We start from the raw sequence: 13,544 nt of genomic DNA, 5'->3' as shown, positions 1-13,544 counted from the left end.
TCAAGTTTGCTTTCTACGAGAAATGATTTTATTTTGTTCATTAGAGATATCTGGTACCAGGCTTGCCTGGTTTTCTAATTGATGTGTTCCTTGAGGATATAGTTGGTACCCAAGGTGCATCCAAGTCACTAGGTGTTAGGTGCAAGTTGGATTTTGAATCGTCCACGTTTATTGATATTGTTAGTCCACATTTGAACAAGTTGCTTGTTCTTCTTGACAAATGGCATGAATTCATTTTGGTTGGGTTGAGCTACAGGTGCAGCTCTGTGCTCGAGATCCAGGGTTGGATGAAGTCCTGGCTGTTTTTCAGTTGTTGGAAGTCTGGAGCAGAGGGGACTTTCAAGTAGGTTGTATTCCGTCAGTGTGTTCATGAATTTTGATGCTGCTCTTGGTGAGCAGGACCCCAGGGGCTCTTAGTGAAGTTTGTCAATAATGTGATATGGAACTTCTAGGTCCTGCAGGCACCATATGAACAAACTAGTGTTAGTTAGATGGGTAATAGGGGAATCAGTGATCGGGGCCTCAGGCTGTAGATGAGGGTGGAATGTTTGACATGTTGAAGGCCGGTGAGAGGTCCAGCAATATCAGGAGACAGATGTCATCTTTGTCTGCGGCCAGGAGTGTGTCTGCTACAATTTGTAATGCGGCTGTCTCGCGTTGCAGTGTGTTCTGCAGCTGGATTTGTAGTCCTGCCGATGCTGGCTAGCGTTGAATGTGATCTTGAAGGGGGCCATAGACTGCTTTTTCCGTGGTCTTGCCAATGGAGCATAGGTGGGTGATGGGTTGGTAATTGACAACGTCATCAGGGTCTAGGGTGGGTTTCTGTAGTACTGGGAGGATCTTCTATGTAAATTTTGCATTGAGGGCAATGGCTGGTTGGCCACACCTGTTACAGCCGCCATCACTTTGATAAATACATTGGTTGATCCCCACCGTAACATTAATGTCCAATACTTGTGCTTGCGGGCCCTAATGGATGCTACGTACCCTCTCATAGTACAGTGCGGTACAGCAACACCTGAACTCTGGGCCCAGATCTTCCTCTGTGGGGATAACCACCTTTTATGATGGGCACGGGTGAGGAACACATGGATGTAAGAGTTTTGAGCAGCCACTATCTCTACTCTTCCCACCCTCACAGGCTATTTTGTTTTCCAGGAGGAGGAAATCTTCTCGATGCCGGGAAGCAGTAGCAGCCACTCTTCACAGAGACCATCTTCAAGCACTGTTACGCGTTTACATCATCAGGTAAACAGCCCAGCCTGTCATTTTTTGTTAATTGTTTTTTATTTACTTCTAATGGGTTCATTCAGCATTAAAAAGATAGCCAGGTGCCATACCTCTCTACTTGTATATCAACAGTGCCACTTCTCTGTTTTACCCTTGAAGGAAACTTTAGTACCATTGTTAAAAAGCTGTGATCATAGAAAAACCAGGCTAAGTCTTACATGGCAGCCACCAAGGGGATGTGCTCCCAAGGCGTAGCAGCGCGTGTATTGAGTATTTTAAGACTTTCTTTTAAAACCTAGCGTTTTTACCATGCTTTTTACATTCCCTCTATATTTGACCCTTGTTTTTGTTTGATGTAGTGTGTAGATGTCAATGGTGATTGTCTCTACAAAAACCTCTTACCTAGCAACATAAAATGATTCTTGTTCAAGAGAGTTGTTTCTTCAATAATATGATGCGATCACTCTCACCTAGATCATTTAAACTGCATATTTTATTCTTAGGTGGGAGACTGCAACATATCCCCCCCATTTCACTATCACACCAGCCCAGTGCTCCCATCTGCTCAGCCACAACCGGCTGTCCTATAGCCAATTCCTCAATTAGGCAATTGCCTCACATATTTTAGGAGTGGTATTGAGCCAGTATATAGTACATGACCTAAAATATTTGGGAAGTGAATTTGAATGCATTTCGGAATTAAATACTGGCTAAATGTTTTTTCAGGGATATTTCTGTGTGAGTGAAGTTTTGGCAGTCTCTCTTTAGAATTCCATGTTTTTTCAGCCTATATCTCAAACTAAAATAAACAAGAGGGCGTAGAGATTAAAGACCCTGGGACTGACGTGTAATCATGTCCTGTAGCAAAATGTTGTTTTCCTTGTTAAAAGAAAGGCACAGAGAAGGCTTCATGCTCTGTGGTGTTTGAAGAGAAGCGACATTCTCGCCTCCATAGTGGGATTTCGCGAGCATCCACCAGTGTTCAGCCGGACAGGAGTTAACAGCAGATTACAAACAGCTAAATGAGAGATTTTGTGTGGAGAGGCAGGAAGCTTTCATAGATTGAGATTCTCCTCCTGAAAGTCACGGAAAGTGAGGTCCATTGAGTGGATTAAGATGGGAGCAACACGGGGTCCTTAAAGATTGTGGCTCTCCATGTATGAATGGCTGGAAATGCAGAAACAGTATTTGGATTGGATTTTACTTAGGCCTGTGCAAACTTTTAACTACACCAGCATATTTGGCATAAATTTGGTAATTGCATATCATACATTTTATGCAAAATTACAGAAATTGTGTCATATTGGCTCGTTGCTTAATGAAACTTCACTTCATGCAGAAATTATAGCGTGAGATGACATGTTTGGGTAATTTTTGAGTGCGAACAACAGTGCTTTAAATGCGAGCGGCCGATCCTTCAATGCAGACAGTCAACGGAATCCGCCCTGCTGGTAGTGGTAGAAGATCTGAGACAATCACTCGACCAGGGGAAATCAGCAGTGCTGCTCTTGTTGGACTTGAGTGCAGCATTCAATACGGTGGAACATCAAATACTATGCAGAAGGCTGGCAAATATTGGGATACAGGGCAGGGCACTCAAATGGCTGTTGTCATTCCTGAATGAAAGAACATTCCAAGTACAAGAAAACTCTACTCTCTCCAAAACCATGTTGCTAGAGTGCGGCGTACCACAGGGATCAGCATTGAGCCCAACCCTTTTTAATGTTTACATGGAGCCCCTGGCCAAGATTGTGCAAGAATTCGACATATCTATGACTTTGTACGCCGACTATACAAAGCTGGTGATCTCACTGGACCGGAAAGACTGCTAGAGGGGGAGAAAATGTCCTCCTGCAAGATAAGAGTCAAAGAATAGATGACAAGAAGCTGCCTAAAGTTGAATGGGGAGAAAACTGAGATATTGTGTCTCGGGAACAAACCAATACCCAGGCCCATTTAAGATTGGCCTTCTTGCCTAGGTAATCCACCTATACCTACAGAAATAATAAAAAGCCTAGGATTTTGGCTAGAATCTGCCCTAACGTTGGCAACACAGGCCAAGAAGGTTGCTGCAACCTGTTTTGGACTACTGAGAAGCTTACGGAAAATCCTGGATCCAATACAGCTCAGGAAGATGGTGGTCCACTCTCTCATCATTTCTCGACTAGATTATGGAAACTCACTGTTCTTGGGGGCCCCTAAATATGTTACGCACAGAATCCAGCCGTCAGGCTGCTCTGTAATGTTCTCACACGGAAATCAGTAAAAAAGCATTTAGTGGACCTCCACTGGCTGCCGATAGAAGCAAGAATAAAATTCTAAGTCTAAATCATCACTCACAGAGCACGCCATAAAAAATATCCAGAAAAAATCAGGAAGTTAATATCTCCTTACACTCCAAATAGGAGGCTACGTTCTAATACGGAAGGACGCCTAACACAAACAAAGGCCAGGAGGGAAAGATGGGGCGGAAGAGCCTTCTCCCATCTGGCTCCCAGACTCTGGAACTCCATTCCGTTGGAATGTAGGCGGATCGACAGTGTACTATAATATCAACACTTTGCTGTTTGAAGCAATATCTCCAAGTCTCCGGCACCCAACTCAATCACTGATCTTATAAGCGCTGGGAAGCCTAGGGCAGCCATGCGCTCTATAAATCCCCAATAATAATAATAACTAACACTTTAGGTAGATTTTTTTACCCGGGCGGTCTATTCAGGTAATGTTTGAGTGCGGAACTACAAATCCGAACATGAGCATCAGTCTTTTGAATACGAGACACTGGAAATCAGCAGTAAATTAAATTTTCGAGTTGAGTTTTTACTCAAATGGACTGTTCACATAATTTGTTTGAGTGCAAAACGCATTTCCTATAATTTCATGGTATTTTGCATAATTATGCTACAGCAAATTACGTGAGTTCCGCGCACCCCTACTTTCACTTTGCTACATCCCCCACAATGTGATACTGCATTTTGATTCTTTTATGATTTGTATTTCACAAAACATACCTAGTTTTTCTCTGTAGTTCTCACCGCTATAGAGCTTGGCGGTGGGAAATGGAACTGCCAGGCCCTATTTAGTGATTTATTTTCATTATGGAATTAGAGGCCACATCCCCTCCTTCTTCCTAGTTACTTTTTTAAGTAGCATGCGCCAAAGGCAAGCCTATCCGCCCCAGACCTCAACCATACCAGGGACCTGCACATGACCCCCAGCTTTAGGAACCTACTCTGTTCAGCACCTCCTTGCCTTTAAAGATTGGAGTAAGACATTTACCTCTCACTCACTTTTACTCTTACTTTATGCATTGCCATATCTCCTCTTGGCCTCCCCTTCCTCCACACATTTCCTATCTCTTGTCCACCTCCTCACCCCTACACCTTGATATATCCTTTCCAGTACTTAGTTTCTATTTAACAAATGTCAGGTTACTCCCAAGACATCAAAAAGAACTCTCTGATTTCATCTAAAATCTTCTGCCACCAGCTACTTTTTGTACAGAGATCTGGCTCCATGAAAAGCTCCCACTGCTACTAATCTTCAATGATGTGAAGTTATGACCTTCTCACTTGCTTTCAACCCAACTATATCATACTCGGGCACATTGATTTTTCACACTCCTTGACCCAAAACCTCCTTCACCACCTGTCTTTCGAACACTGTTGTGTGTCGTAGCACTACCAACAAGGGGGAGAGGTGTGGCGCCGCGGCCAGGGCGACTGACGCTGGACTCTGGGGATCATGGTTCGATCCCCAGCCCCGGCGGCAGGGTGCAGCCCAGCACCATGAGACTCTGGGCAATAGCTCGCTTAATCTTCCCGACGGCCCCCAGCGCCGAGATACCCCTTCGGGGTGATTCGTGCGCTATTCAAGTACTCGATTTACATTTTACCCTTAAGTTTCTTGTCCTTGTGGATTTTAACATCCTTTTAGAGGACTCTGACGACTCAGACGCTCTACACTTGATTGAGGCCCTGGACGCTCCCGGCCTCTTTCTGTTTACGAAATCCCCCTCCCACTGTCTAGGTCATATGCTGGATGCTTTCTCCGCTAGATCAGCACTATATTCTCCAACAAGCTGTAAGGAGCCAAAGTAGTTTCTGCAGGAGTGCCAGGAACCGAAGCCTAGCCCAACCCGTCCCCCTACACCAATTGCGGCTATCAAACACTAGAACGCAATGGTGATCGGGAGGGAAAGGAGGGAACAAAACAAGGTAAGAGGGGAAGAGACACTGGACTTCTTGGATGGCTCTCTCTCTTGATGCAGCTGGTGCTGGTAAATGAATAGTTAATCAGTGCATAAATAAGCAACAAACATTACTAACATGACTCTACATATACTTTGCTGGTTACCTGATAAGGGAGAGGAGTATACTAGGAATCAATCTGTCCTCCTAAATGTCCACAGTGACTAGGTACCACGGAATGCCTGTCATGGATAAAAGTATGTAACTAGGGAATGTGCCACAGGCCAGTGAACAATAGTATTTATTGCTGTATTAGTCTTACCCCTATAAGCAACGGGCTAAACAGTGTGGTTGATCTATGGAGCTGATTAAGATAACAGCAATAGTATCTCTGGAAGAGCAATAGCAGTTGGCGTGTGAATCATCAAAAACCCTTATGAAATAAATGTGTAAATAATAAAGGTGTGCTACAAGCGCGTTACCAGGTTGTCTTTTCCCAGCACTGTAACGAATGCCAACATCCAGGAAGTGAAGCAAACTCCAAATAATAGGGACTGGGATTAATAACAAAAAATAAAGGAGAGTACCTCCAGGCGGACCACAACTCCCAGAGTCCAACAGTGGACACCAACAACTCGCACCCCGCAAGGCCGGCCGTCTGGAGGAACAGTAGTCCGGCCAAACGGCGGATCCGCAAGAGAGCAGCTGAAGGAGCCCCCTCCAGAACCCTGAGAGGAGACAGCTGGCACCGGGGACAATGAATGGGTCTCTAAGCAAAAAAAAGGGCGAATCGGAAAAGTACCGCAAATGAGGCTAAACGGTATTCCGAAGCTTTAACCTCTAACTTCGAGGTTCAGGAAAGAAAAAACAGAGCAACAATAACAGACTACACAAGGAGTCTAAATCAGAGAAGGTCAAATAAATCGTCCGGAAACGATACGGGTCAGAATAGCCAGAAGCTACAACAGGAACCAAGGAGCGAGGCGGAAGTGACGCGCCGCAAGAAGCGACGTGACAACTAGAGCGCGAAGCTCAGAACAGCGGGGAGATCAGGCTTTAGTATCCTGCCCGATCCCCTCGCACATGCGCAGAAGCTCTCGGCCATTTTGCATTGGTCTCGCGCTGTCTGCTCGGTCTGCGTCTTCACTTAAGGGTTGGCAGGCGTGACACAAGCCTCTTCTTTTGAATTGGTCTGAGCTCTGCCAGTACCATTTCTTCTGCCCACGGGTAATTTGTATATCTCTCACCAATAATTAGCCTTACCCAGGGCTCACTAAGCCTCAGCCCAAAAGTACACCTGCTTTACTTCCCTCTTTTAACACCATCACTTCCAATGACACTTTCAATTCATGGATTATGAAGGGTTTGAACAAAATAGTCCCCCTCAGGCACTGTTTCTCTTCATTCGTACCCCTTAGTTGCTTGGTACACCAAAAAACTCAGACTTGCTAAACTTCACTGCAAGTCATAAGACACAATGGCGTTCCTCTTACAATCTTTCCAGCGAATATTCAGGCAGAATATTACACAAATAAAACTGAGTTTGCTGCCAACTCCTCATCTGAGAGATATGCAATATTGTCAAGGAACTGCTTTCTCCTCAGGGCTGTAACTACTTCAGATCACCCTCCCAAAAACTTTGTCAAGACCTGTCTGTTTGCTTCTGTGTCACTCTTTTTGATTTTGTATGAGATGCATGACTGATCCATTGATGTGTTGCTCTGTTGGGGGCATATGCCTATGCTGCACTGCCTTTTATAAGTGATTTTCTATAAAACTCCAGAATAAGATTTTTTTGAAAAAAGACCTGTCTTTGTTCTTCCACTCTAAAATAAAATTGCTGCATGTCAACTTCCCTCCACAATGCTAGGGGAGAAGATGTGATGTAACGGCCATAGCTGCTGACTTTGGAACTGGGGAACCAAGTTTTAATCACTGCATCGGCTCAACATCCTGTGGTTCTGGGCAAATCACTTAATCTCCCCGTGCCTACCAAAAATGAATGTGTCCTTATGTAATGTAACTGGTTCTCATGTAAAGCGATCCAATATCTTCGGGTCGAATTTGCGCTATATAAAACTGCAACAACAAAACAAATGCCTCATGGATTTAGTTTACAAACAAAACAGGTGATGGACAGAATGTGGATCAATGTCACACATTCACCACAGTCCAAAGATCTGGGCCCAAATCCATCATTTATTTGCACTCCACACCACCCTGGGTTAGACAATGGCGATATGCAAATCAGCTCTGACCCTGTGCCCCATGGGAACAGTCCAGTCCGAACTACAAAAGCCATGTCCTTCCCAGAACGGAATCAAGCATCGGAGGATGGATGGATTTAGTTGTCACAATTGCTGATACAAAACCCTCAGACAGTCATTTGTCCTTTCCAGGTTCAATGCATTATCCTCTGTGAAAGTTTGCAGCATTATTAAATCCATTTGAGCAAGTTCACTTTTTGTTCCTTGTCCGCCCAACCCCGAGCCCTACATTCTAGAGTTGGCTCCAGAGACTGTGGATCCCATCATGATAGACATCTGTAATCGCTCTGTAGCCAAGGCTAATGTCCCAGATAACTGGAAACGCACCCAGGTCATGCCCTTACTTAAATGTTCGGCCAACCAACAAGCTCTAGAAAATGATCGTCCCATATTACTTCCTTCACTCTTGCTCAAATCCCTCCAATTTCACGAAACCATATAAACTCATCTTTTTACCTAACCTCCAATTGTAAATCTTTGTCACAAGCTCCTGCGGCTGTCTTCCTCTTTTTCTATACCCTTCTCTCATAGCCCTAGGATGTCGCTGGTTATTATATTATAACAACAAGATGTTTAGCATGCACACTTGGTTGTAGAGAACACGGGGGCAGAAGGACACTAAAAGCGAAGATAATCCTGATGCAGGTTTACATTGGGAAGGTCCAGAAATCTTTGTAATTTGAATTTCTCTTACTTAAGGTGTTGTTGATGGAAGAGATCCTCCTGGCAACTAAACTTATTCAGGTAATAGGTGTGGGTGTTATAGCAAGATATTCTTACTATTTTTATTTCTAAATATTTCTTGTCAGTTCCAGCGGAGCCCTGGACAGAGCAAAGCACCAGTGCCCACCATGGACAAACCCCTCTGCCTCATAGAGAATCTTCCAGATGAAGGTCTGCAGGTGAACCAAGAAGCTTTGGACATTCTCAGCAGGATCAGCCAGCCCGTGGTGGTGGTAGCGATCGTGGGTCTGTACCGCACTGGGAAATCGTATCTCATGAACAAGCTCGCTGGGAAGCAAACAGGTAATGATACATACTATTGTATGTCTAAGGGGAGGCAAATGAAAATGAAGAAAGTGCGATGTTGAAACAAAATTGAAAAGAGTTGCATTGACCTGTCAAATTTCTTTCTCCTGTTTTACGTTGGGAACAAGGGGCTTAGATATGCCTCTCTGACACAGTTAAAACCTTATGACTCAGCATTCCTTATATCCTGCTGCCATTTTAGGATAATAAGGCATTAAAGTAGGGAGGCAAGTAAGGTTTTGTACCTCTCCAAAGCCATAATCCAGTGCTTAGATTAGTAATCTCTCATGACATTGTCATTTTCAGCTAGTTGCTGTAGCACTGGCTTACACTATCCTATAGATTTTGCTAGCAAATCACTTCCCAAGGTTAGAGTGGCTAGCAATTGAGATAATACTTTTCTTAAATATTCTTCTAGAAAAACAGGTATTTGATGTGATAATCTTTTCAAAGTCAGAGGAGCAATTCTGCACCTAAAGACCAGGAACTACCCAGGTTTCCTAAATGCTGTTTTATACATTTTTCTTTAGTGTGTGTCTGCTTCCCATATCCCATCCTTTACATCTTTCTCCCTCAGAAGGAATAATGTCCTAGCTAACATAAAGTAACATTTCAATACTATTAAGGACACGAGTGAGGATTATTCGATTCTTTCTCCTTTTTATTATAACATCAGTTATATAAACACAAAGACTTCATTTTCCATAAAGCCCAGGGAATATGAAGTTCAAACAAACAAGTCCATCAAGCAATCAGCTGCAGTAAGTGCCTTTATCTGCTCTTGTCCCTCTTCTGTTGCCCTCTTTCTTCCTGCGACTAAGCTAACCATGGAAGATTCTATTCTTGTTTAGAGGACTCCGTTCCTGCAAAATACAGAGAGCGCTTATTAACCTAGGTGGATATCTTCAACCAGAGCGACAGAAAACAGTACAACCAAGAACATGTAAATCACTGAGTTTAAACATACATTCATAACCATAATGTAACATTGTTACTGGTATAATCTTAAAGGAGCATTACTAGCAATCATAGGTAGATCCAATAACCTGGGTGGACTATGATTCGTCATCGGGCGGTCTAATTCTGGCCTCTGTGTCCTTAATAGAATTGAAACTTTCCGTTACGTTAGCTAGGACATTTTTCATTCTATGTCAGGACCTGGATGCAAGGATTATTCAACTTTAAAGCTTATCCACCACTGGAGGCGCAATGGAGGAAACTGGTTTGAAAAACACCTTTTAAAGGTTGAACACAAGGACTACTGAGCTGCGTTCAAGATATCCTTCAAGCGAGCTCTGAGGGTAAAGGCTATTGAAGCCACAGCTCATTGGGTACCACAAAAACCTTGGCATCAATGCCTGCTTCTTGCATGATCCAACAAACCCATCTCATGATGGTCGGGATGAGACCACCTTGAATGTCCGTCTAGCAACATGAAATGTGACACCGGTGTAAAGTCCTCTCCCCATGATGTCCAGGGCCCTAACACCCGATAGTCTCCTGCATGCAATCAGGCACAAAAGAATGGCCAATTTGGCAGATCATAGCTTATGTTAGAATATGGTACCCATGTCCCCAGGGCATAGGTAGCCCAGAGTTCTCTCATGGGCTGAAGCATGCCTTATGCCACCCATGAGAGACCATGCAAAATGGAACTACAGGGTTGCCATTGCAGCCTGTGTAAGTGGGTGCATGCACCATTTACCTAAGATATAGGTTTACTATATCTAAGGGTCACTGCACGTACAACCTATAAGTCACCCCTAGAGCAGGCCTGTATAATCCTGAGGGCAGGGTTCTTGGTTCTAAGTGAGAGGTTTCCCCTGCATGAGCCGGACACCCCTACAGCCTACGGAGTCCATTCTCCCGGGTTGTCAGTAAAGCAGCCATACACTACACAGAGGGGCACCTTGTAAGTACACGATGACCATCTCTAAAACGGCTGCAACTAATCCTATCATGTTTCGTAACAAACATGTTGAAATCCTACCCTACACCGGTATGATTCTAAGCACTGGAAGAGCTCTCAGTGTTCTGGGTACCAGCCTTCTTGCCCGAGTAGCACAAAATGGCTGCTGCCGACCAGAGACACATTTCTGCCCTCCCGCTGCTGAGCCAAGCTCGAGCTGAGGAAGATGAAACAATAGGCATCGTGTCACAGGGAGGTGTGATCACATCCCAGACAGGATTTAGTGTATTAGGCTTGGGTGGTTGTGCTTGCCAGCGCCAGAAAGTCTGCATGAGGGGTATATTTTGTGTCCCTCTGCATAGTCCAGTTCAAACCAGTCCTGGGAGCCGTTTGCTTCCGCTCTAGTGCAAAACTGGACAAAGGACATGGGAGTAACGTCCGCCCCCCTTCCAGACCTGGGAGGGTCTCCTGAATCTTCCCAACCCTTTCCCTAGGGTACTTAAGGGCTTACCTGGGCATAGGTCCCTAGATTTGTTGTGTGATAAGATTCATATCAGACACAATTGCACTTCTACCATCAGGGCACTCTGGATTTCGTTTGGGCCTGACTTCATCTCCCTTCCAGTCTGCTGCATCGTCTGTCCCTGCGCATCATACAGGAGCCTTCCAAGACCTGTGAAGCATCAAGGACAACAGCCTTTGGAGTGAAGGAGTCACTCCCCTGCATTCGCAGACACCACAACTAAGTCGACCGGCCTGCAGATATGAAGCTCCTCTGGACTCTGGACTCCGCAATTCAGGTGGTGGTTTTCCACAGCTCCTGAGGCCTGCTCTGCCCTCTCACCAAGTTTGAGGCTAGTAGTTTTCGTGGGGATTTGCAATAGCTGAACCCCTGGGTACAGCGTCCCCTTTGCAGTTGCAAAGGTTTTTTGTCATCTTTGCAAAAAGATCTTCGGGCTCCAAGTAGCCCCAACCTCAAACATCTCCAGTGACCAGAATCTTCAGCCTCACCGCATCATGTGCATTGTGGCTTGCATCTTTTGGTGAGCTGAATGAGGTCTTCCTGCCTGTGGGTTCCACTTGAGGGTCACTTCTGTTTTCTTCAGGCTTGTGGTGAGTCCCCTAGACCTTGCTGGTCCTCACCGAGTACATTCTTGATTTCCTGCGTGGGTTGCATTTGCCAAGGCTTGTGGTGCCCCCGCTGGACAACGACCCCTCAGCACTCTCCATCTTTCAAGGGATAGCTTGTATCCGGCTCCTGGTCATCCTCAGCGTTGCCTGGTCCCCCACAGCTGTAAAGTCAAGGTCATCGACATCTCTTCTGAAGCACCCGACATCGGTGGGCATTCGTCTATCAAGCTCCTAAGTGTCCCCTCTGCTTTTAGCTACTCCTCTTAAAGAATCCACGTTTTGATTCCTACGGACACGTCATCCTCTTCCAGCAGCTGCACTTCCCCGAAGTCCTCCATGGTCCTCCACCACGGTTTCTGACGCCACTTCACACCTGTGCACCCGGCTTCTCTGGGATAGGTAACTTGTGTCCCATGGTATCCACGGGTGGGGTGGCTCTCCAACCTTCTGTCTTCCAGGGGGTTTCTTCAGCATCGGGGGAGGAGCAATCATTACCACCTCGGGTCTTACACCACACCCCTGCCCTCCGAAGTCCTGGCGCCTAATTCTGAGGAATGCATAATGAGACCCTTACCCTTACTAGTGAAAGGAAAAGAGGCTTACTATACTGAGCTCATATTCCCATACTGCTCCGAGGCCCTGGTGTTTCAAATAACAGCTCCCATGTGAACTTTAAGTTCAGTTAAACCTGAGATGGGCGATAGGTAGGGTTTCCACATCACCATGCAAATGCTATAAATCCTGTTTCACCTTTTCAGGTTTCTCTTTAGGAGCAACCATCCAGTCTCACACCAAGGGGATTTGGATGTGGGTTGTCCCCCACCCGCAGAAACCCAACCACGCCCTGGTGCTGCTGGACACAGAGGGTCTGGGAGACGTGGAGAAGGTGAGCAAGTTTATGGGTGTTTAAAAACAAAATTGAGATCAATTCTGTATGCCTGTGATTGTCATTAATATTATCACCGACCCATGCTCAGCCCCATATTGGATGATGAATAGACCCCAAACCCTGAAAGACATTCTTTACCAAACAAGGCAACCGCAGTACAAGTGGCCTTACGGTGTGTCATTCAGAAATATTTAAGGAAAACCAATTCCGTGGACAGACGAGGCATCAACTGAAATTAAACAAAAATCAGAGGTTAGCCCCTGCCAGAGACAATAATCTGGTGGCATAAGGGATTCGTCACTTTCAAGTGTAGGATCAAGCTGTGTGCTTGAAACCACTGCTGTCTCCCAGAGAGGCTGCCTGATCAGATGCCTGTGACCCTAGTGCTCTATCAGTATGATGAGCTACCTGGCTCTACGGACAATTATAGATGTATCTGACAGGTGTCCCATCCCTAGGGGGATTTGCCTTGCCATGGGGGTATCTGAACCCATCTGTTTGGTCATACATGTCATGTCCTTCACACCTGTGCCCTTTCTTCAGGAGAGAAAGATGCTTCACCATGTAAACCCCTCCTACTCCTGAACTGTCTGCAGCTGGGAGAAGCAGCCAGACCTTGCATATGCCCCTCTATGGGCTATCCCCAACTGGAGTGGAGGGGAGTTGAATCCCTTGTCATGCTTGTTTCTCCCAGTGTTCTCTCTGCAGTACAGCCATCTACTCAGTAATAAAAGTCCTAAAAGGCCTTGTACCCAGCAGGGTAGGTTAACTGGTGATGCATGTTGACTGAGTGTCCATCTCTGGTACGGGGTGACTGCCTCGTCCCACCTATAAGACCACTGCTCTATTTCCAGCAGAACATCAGTGCCTTCTCTCAGCAAATGAGCTGCCTGACTTCT

The 13,544-nt window shown here is 45.4% G+C and overlaps 1 protein-coding gene across 4 annotated transcripts in view; it reads left to right on the top strand.

Annotated features, from left to right (window-relative positions):
* LOC147706552 (guanylate-binding protein 2-like) overlaps positions 1–13,544 on the top strand; it is a 161,001-nt gene that overhangs the window by 96,900 nt on the left and 50,557 nt on the right. For 2 of the 4 annotated variants that reach the window (XM_086933020.1, XM_086933021.1), the window contains exons 10-12: positions 1,159–1,248; positions 8,497–8,713; positions 12,515–12,642. In XM_086933020.1, coding sequence (XP_086789146.1) covers positions 1,159–1,248; positions 8,497–8,713; positions 12,515–12,642 — 435 coding nt within the window. Of the gene's footprint in view, positions 1–1,111; positions 1,249–8,496; positions 8,714–12,514; positions 12,643–13,544 lie in introns of all 4 variants that reach the window. The other 2 variants (XM_086933023.1, XM_086933022.1) reach the window with 2 other exon arrangements.

The sequence above is a fragment of the Lissotriton vulgaris genome, chromosome 7, assembly GCF_964263255.1.
Source record: "Lissotriton vulgaris chromosome 7, aLisVul1.2, whole genome shotgun sequence".
NCBI lineage: Eukaryota > Metazoa > Chordata > Amphibia > Caudata > Salamandridae > Lissotriton > Lissotriton vulgaris.
This window is presented reverse-complemented; position numbering and strand designations above follow the sequence as displayed.